At 32.3% G+C, this 7164-nt stretch overlaps 1 protein-coding gene across 1 annotated transcript; it reads right to left on the bottom strand.

The window, feature by feature from the left end:
- Nucleotides 1-2762: 2762 nt before the first annotated feature.
- Nucleotides 2763-6423, bottom strand: LOC104121164 (cinnamoyl-CoA reductase 1). Its single transcript, XM_009633085.4, has 5 exons — nucleotides 6103-6423; nucleotides 5700-5854; nucleotides 4877-5062; nucleotides 4011-4363; nucleotides 2763-3157 (listed from the first exon to the last, which is right to left on the bottom strand). The coding sequence occupies exons 1-5, from the start codon at nucleotides 6221-6223 to the stop codon at nucleotides 2974-2976; spliced, it is 999 nt and encodes a 332-aa protein (XP_009631380.1). The 5' UTR covers nucleotides 6224-6423; the 3' UTR covers nucleotides 2763-2973.
- Between the last annotated feature and the right edge of the window lie 741 nt (nucleotides 6424-7164).

The following is a 7164-nucleotide window of genomic DNA, read 5'->3' as shown; positions in this document are numbered from 1 at the left end:
ATTCGCGTGTTGAAATTAATCGACTGTATTCTAATATGTGAAAAGAATAGAACATAGGATTTGCAGCTGAATTTTAAGGCCTCAGAAACACAGCTAATTATTGAAGACACATTTTAATAAACCATTTGTTAAATCAAGTGAAAAGTTGAATGATTCTTTAAGAGACTTTATAAGATTCCCTTCTCCTTAAACAAGATACGTGGCACCATACTTATGGGTGTTGACAAAGTGCATACAACACAAGGAATAGGAACAATGGATTTTACTTCGACATGATTGCCAAACATTTAGAAAATAGTGAGTTGCTCATCCACTTCCAATTAAAAGTTTATGAGTTTGAGTCACTTCAAGATCAAGGTGGAAAGTTCTTGAAAGGAAGAAGCCAAGGGTCTATCGAAAACAGTCTCTCTACACAGGTAAGAGCCAAGAGCCAAAAGTTGTTGTCGTTGTGATTGCCAAACGTTTGAACTAATCACTATTCTCAAATTATTTCTAACTACACATGCAAAACCAGGTTGAAAAATTAGGAAGGCAAAATAAAGCCGACAGCAATATTTCCTACTCTCTTGGATTATTAGACAAGTTACTGGCTAATATGATTTTGATTTGTGATTGTGACTACAGGGCGGCTGCTAATGCCACCAGTTTTTATTTTTAATTAGCCAACGAAAGAAATTTACCGCAATTATATCCTGGCTTATGAAGTACTTTCTTCCTTTCATTTTAAGTGATTTTTTTTTAGCTCTTTTCACATATATTAAGAAATTCATCTTTTAATATTAATTAACAAATAAATTGACTATATTAATCTTAATTTGTTAATTGAAAATATAACAAACTACTCTTAAGCTCTTTACTCCAAGAGCAATTTTAAAAAGAAGAAATTAATTTAAATATTATGGATCACAAAAACAATACCAAAAAAATTACTTAAAGTGGATCAGAGGAGTAACGCTTGCGGAGACGGAAAGTATTGTTAATCATGAGTATTGACTATGAGAAATGGAAATGAGACACCTCCCTTCTTATATTTTCTTTGGAAGTTTAGAATTTTCAAATTGTTGACAAATTAATTACTTGCTAGTCTGTAATTAACGTGTCCCTGAAAGAAAATATATAAACTGGTGTCTCAGCCAATTAACCAACTGAACAAGTTGTTTAAAACGGTTTAAAGATAAGAATTGTAGAAAGATATGCACATTAATTAAAAAATTCTAAAGATATAAAGAAATTACATCGTGGCACAAACTGTTCGAAGTAGATATTTCTATTATATGAAAGATAGACCACCAAGAGCATATATGTCATTTCAGAAAAACTCCTACCTTGTTTTCTTAAATGCAAACTGTCATTGATACACGTGGATACCACATTCCCATAACCACAACACTCCTTTAAAAGTTTAAATGTTCTGTTCATTAGACTACTTTTGTAGAGAGTACTTAAATTTGGTAAAATTATTAATTTTGGTTTAGTCAACTAAAAGTTTCTACAGAGAAAGTAAACTTAAAATTTAAATAATAGAGCAACAAAAAGAAATATCGGTAAATATTTACAAGATTTTCGTATTTACCCATACTGCTTTAAAGCAATTTAAAAATTAAAATTAAAAAGGTTTTCATCTATCCACGCTATTTGAAGGCGATTACAAATTAAAAAATTTCATATTCAAAAGTAATTTTAAAAAGTATAATTTATTAAATCTCAAAAGTTAATTTAAGTGATGAGATATGTTCATACCGTATTAGGGGGGCTATCTCTTATATGCTTAATTGATGTGAAAAATTAATCTACATGGTTTGAACTCATTCTTCCCTGATAAGTTTTCAACTATCAAAAAATTATCCTAAACATTATTTGTTATAATTTTTATATTGTTTCATTATGAAAATTAACAAATGATAAATCTATAGAAAAATAAAAACATTTCTCTTATCTCCTTAATTAAGAAAAAAATTAAAATCTCTATAATAATTTATATAAACTTCTATCAATTATTTTATCACCAGTTAACATCATTTTTAAACGAGTTGTGATAAAATATAATTTGAACTACTATATTGAATTACTACAATTTATATCATATTAATATTTGTTTAGTGCATTTGGTTCTCTTTGTTTTAAGTAGTAAATTGCCTGTTTAGGGATGCAAGTCCACTTGGAAGTTCTCTTTATTTATTGTACTAAAATTTCTCTTGATTTTGTTGTATACAAGACATAAGTAAAATCATAGTAAGTTTTTTTTTTCCGATCTTTTATCGTATTGTAAAGAATGATGTTGTTCGTGTTAAGTTTCATCAAGTAGTTGATTGTTCCCACAATTAAAAATTTTTGAAACCAATTTGGATGTATTCAAAGATAGTTTACGGATAGATTGGTAAGCTTCTTATTCTAGAAAAAATATTAATATAGACGACACTTGTAGCTTTAATGTATTCTCTTGCAAAATATTCAAATACATTGGAAAAATAATACTATTTAAATCAATTTTTCAATTTGATGTTTATGTTTGATATGGATGTTAAAAATGAGTATTAGTTTTTTATGTTAATTGGAGCAACTTAAAAAGATTATAATATATAGTTTAATTTTAAGTAAATTATTAAAATAAACTAATTATAAATTGTGATCCTCAATATCATTCTATATCCGTGATTAAATGGATATAACAAGGATCGATTTATTTATCAAAAAATAAATTGAGCCAATTTTAAGACTACAATGTTGGACCCGTATATCTAGTTCTAATAGAAAAAGCAATCTCCGATAAAATTATTCATGTTGCAGGGTAATTTACACCAGAATTGCTGATAATAACAATGGAAACAATAAAAACATTTCCCTTGAAAAAGTATAGTAAAACAGAGTAGATTTCTAGGTTCCTTTGGTTCTTGGAACATAAAGGGGTAAAGACATGGTCAACTTTCATTATAGATAATAGTTTTTCAATACATACTAAGAGCTTCTGAATTGCTAAGACTGAATTCGAATAATCTCATCCTTTTGAGTAGGAATTGGAAGGTGACCTTTCTCTTGTAGGCTCTTCACCGTTTCATATAAGCACTGTTTCACTGGTGTAAACTCCAAACCCAAATCCTTTAGCTTTTGGTTTGAGAATTTGTACGGTTTTACCCTTGGCTTCGTCACATCTGAACACCTGGTATTATTATACAAATAAAACCAAGATTTGAGTACTGTACTTCAACATGTTCTTCTTCATTTAATATTTTAATAATAAAGTGAAACTATACTAATCATAAGACAAGAAGTTGGTCCCACTATGTTGTTGGATGTCCCACGCAAATGCCAGATTTGGTAAAGCAGAAGGAGAAGTTGAGATCCAGCCAGCCAAGATAATGATGTTTTGTTAGGTAAGAGCAATTCACGTCTAAGAATATTGTTGGATAATACTGTTGTTACTCAAGTGTTTGGTAGTGGGTACTTGTATTGTATGTATTGTTATTAATGTCTTAGGTCATATTCTTCTTACCAATAAAGTTTGGTACATCGACTGGAACATTATCACTAAAACAGAAAAAGGAAGTGGAAGTTTCCATTTTTTTTGTTCATTAAAGATTATAGCACTGAACTGAATCCTCCAACAAGAATATCTCTATCTCTTTCTTAATTTAGAGAACAAGGAAACAACATCCAACAACTTCAAAATTTGATTCATATTGTGTAAACTAGGTCTTAGGCAAACTAGTTTTTAATGCACCTAGAACATAATTCTCTGAATATTTTAATTGCTTCACTATCTTAATTTCCAAACAATATTCATGCTACATAAAGTACAAAAAAAGTCATTTTAGAGCTCATATTTAGGGATTAGTCAGTAAACTAAAAATAACTTCAGGACTATGTTTCTGAAATAAAAAAGTAAAATGAAAAACTAAAATTCAGGACATACTTACTAATTTTCAAATTGCAGCCCTCTAGGATGGCTACCGGGTGTCATTTCTACAAGAAAAAGGGTTGATTATATTGACAGATTTGGGAGTTGAACTTACTTGGTGGGGATAGGATACTCCGGGAAGAATTTGGCCAGAATTTCAACCACATCGCCGCGGTGCAGCACACTTTCGGCACAGAGATAACGGCCAGATGCAGAAGGTGTCTCGTAGAGAAGTATGTGAGCTAAAGCCACATCCCTAACATGTATATATGCCTGAACTGAATTGGCATATGTTTTAGCAGAGCCAGTGAGGTACTTGTGGATGTGAAGAACACTGGCATTCACATTCTGTTGGAGCAGTGGTCCAAGCACCAACACTGGGTTGATTGCCACCAAATCGACTCCTTTCTCCCTTGCCTCGTCCCATGCTGCTTGTTCTGCCACCATCTTTCCATAGCAATACCAATTCTACAATACCAATTTAAAAAGAGTTTTAAGTTTTGTGCGCTGACATTAGAGGCAGACCCATGATTTTAACGCGACAGGTACTAGTATTCCACTCAACCAGTGCCCCTAAAGGGTTTAGTGATTAGGGTGTCAAGCGATTTAAATCAACTATCTTCAAGGTATACATATACATATACAAAATTTATGCCCAAGTTTACAGGGTCCGTGACTCCTCAAGGTTACACATAGTCTGCCTCTGGCTGATTATACATAAATTTAACATGATCATATGTCAAATTGACATGTAATAACAAGTCTTTATAGCAAGCCCGTCATAATAAAATGAGAAAAAGAGCAATAATCTACTATACTTGATTAAATTGCACTGATATGTAAGAATTCTCTCCATATTGGTGTTACGAACTTAATAAAATATCACAAAATGAGAAATCTGTAATGAATAAATTACTAATTTAGAGTCATGTTTAACTTAAGTAATTTTGGTGTCAACCAGAAATTTCCAATTTCGCAAACCTTGGTGTTTTTGCAGAAATCAGGATCACTCCAACATGTCTCGTCGACAACCTTATCAGGGTCCCTGTTTGGGTCCATGTACACAGCTCCAATTGAGGAAGTGAACACCACACGTCGCACGTTGGCCTCTGCTGCTGCCGTTATCACATTCTTAGTACCAATAACTGCTGGCTCCACCATTTGTTCCTTTAACATTTACTCACCAAGAAAAGAAAAGAAAGGAAAATCAGAAACTAAATGACATTATTTTCGACATCATGGACCTTTAGGTGGAACAGAAAGCTTAATTAAATTAAAATTAAACTTTCCGAATTTCAGTAGTGCGCACTTGTTAACAATCCGACCACACAAGGCATGCTTACAATTTACAAGTTGGCCCCACTCTACCAACTAGCAGTACTATTATATTGTGTTGATGTTTCCTGGATAATACTCAAAGCAACCAGCAAGAAATGGTAAAAAATGAAAATAAAAAAACCAAAGCTAATACTAATTGTAATTCAACTAACCTTCTTTAATTTTGTTTAAGTAACAATTCAACCAACATAAGATAAGAAACTTGTTTAGATAAGCTTGCTTGCACGTTTCACTCCTAAATTTAATATTTATATACATTTCATGAATTCAAAACACCAAATACAGAATTTGAACAAAAACTAATAGGCAGCGGAATCCATAATTCTTCTAGTACCTCAGCCCCGAGTCAAATACTATTTTTTGATTCTTTTCACATAGTAAAAATGGTTTTGTTTTGTAATCCTTTTGTTTCATCTTAGCGCAAAGAACATGAAGATGTGATGGGTGGATAAGTTAAGACGCTTACTGGATCATCAGTGACAGGCGAAGCTGTGTGGAACACTCCGTCACAGCCGCTGATTGCTTCTCGCAAACTCTGGAAATCAAGAAGATCAGCTCTGCACAGAGTCAGCCTCTCTTTTGCTCCTTCAAGCTCCCTCAAATGACTATTTTTGGGATCATCTATACATAATTACAATTAACGAACCCCATCATAATCATACGCATGAACAACTGACAAAAATTAAAGAACCGATAATCTATACTTAGACAGACAGAATGAGCATAATCTTATTATACATACATTTTTATTTCAGTTCACTTATGTGTATATAAATCAGAAAAAAAAACAATGGATTCAGTTGAACATGTTCTGAATCCGCGCATACTAAAATATGGATTAAATGGACTCTCTGTGTGTGTGCGTGTACCTGGATTCCGTACTGTTCCTCTAACAGTGTAACCTTTTTCCAGAAGAATTTTAACGAGCCAAGAGGCAATGAAACCTCCGGCGCCAGTAACACAAACGATTTGGCCGGAAACTGACGGCATGGTAATTACTTTTCCGTTGAGCTCAGGTTTAGGTAGATGATGATGAAGATGATATAAGACGAGGATGAGTGGATATAGAAGGAAGAAATAGGCTCGTTTCTTTGGAAGTTTATATGTAAAATAGAGGCAATGGTGTGTGTTTATATATTGTCAAAATGCTATACTATAGTTTACACCAACTTACCTACTACCAAGTCTACGTATTTAAAAGTTTCTGGCGTCAGAAACTCAAACTTGTAGCTGTAACTTCTATGATGTAAATGGGCTAGCTACTTAAGACCTCAACCATGTGATCCTACTTTGAATTTGTTAAATTTGATATGCACCATTCTTACTCGAAAGAAATATTAAATAATATGACCCCAAAAAAATTGTGATCGTACTGTTCGTGCTATAATATGAATTACTAATAAATACATCGTAGGAATATTACTACCTTTGTTTTCTAATACTAAGTACATTTCCTTTTAACATCCCACAGTGTTTATGATCTAAAGTATAGAGACTTAATTATGTTTAGGGTTACATTAAGAATATATTTTACATATTTTAGAATAAATTTAAACTTAATCTTAACTACTCTATTAATCAATTTTGGCATATAGCAGTCTAGGACAAACACCCTTTAGATATGCTAAGAAATTCCAAGCGGTCTTAATTGTTTTAAATTCCTTGTCATGTTAGTTGTATTTTTCTTTCTAGGCATACTAATCTACCAAAAAAAAAAAACAGAATAGCATAAATGACACTTATACTTGATCCACTTTGTCATGCTGGTATCCAAACTTAACAATTTACCAATTGAATACTTACACTCCTTCAAACCGTGTATAATAAACGCTTATGACACGAGGCTATTCTATGTGTCATATTTGGCTTTAGTTCGTGATTCACACGCCTGTAAGGGGCGTGAGGGCAGTTGAAATATGGCCTATTTAACA

Source organism: Nicotiana tomentosiformis, chromosome 6, assembly GCF_000390325.3.
Source record: "Nicotiana tomentosiformis chromosome 6, ASM39032v3, whole genome shotgun sequence".
NCBI classification, from domain to species: Eukaryota; Viridiplantae; Streptophyta; class Magnoliopsida; order Solanales; family Solanaceae; genus Nicotiana; species Nicotiana tomentosiformis.
Note: the sequence above shows the minus strand (reverse complement) of the source record. Positions and strands in the feature narration are given on the sequence as shown.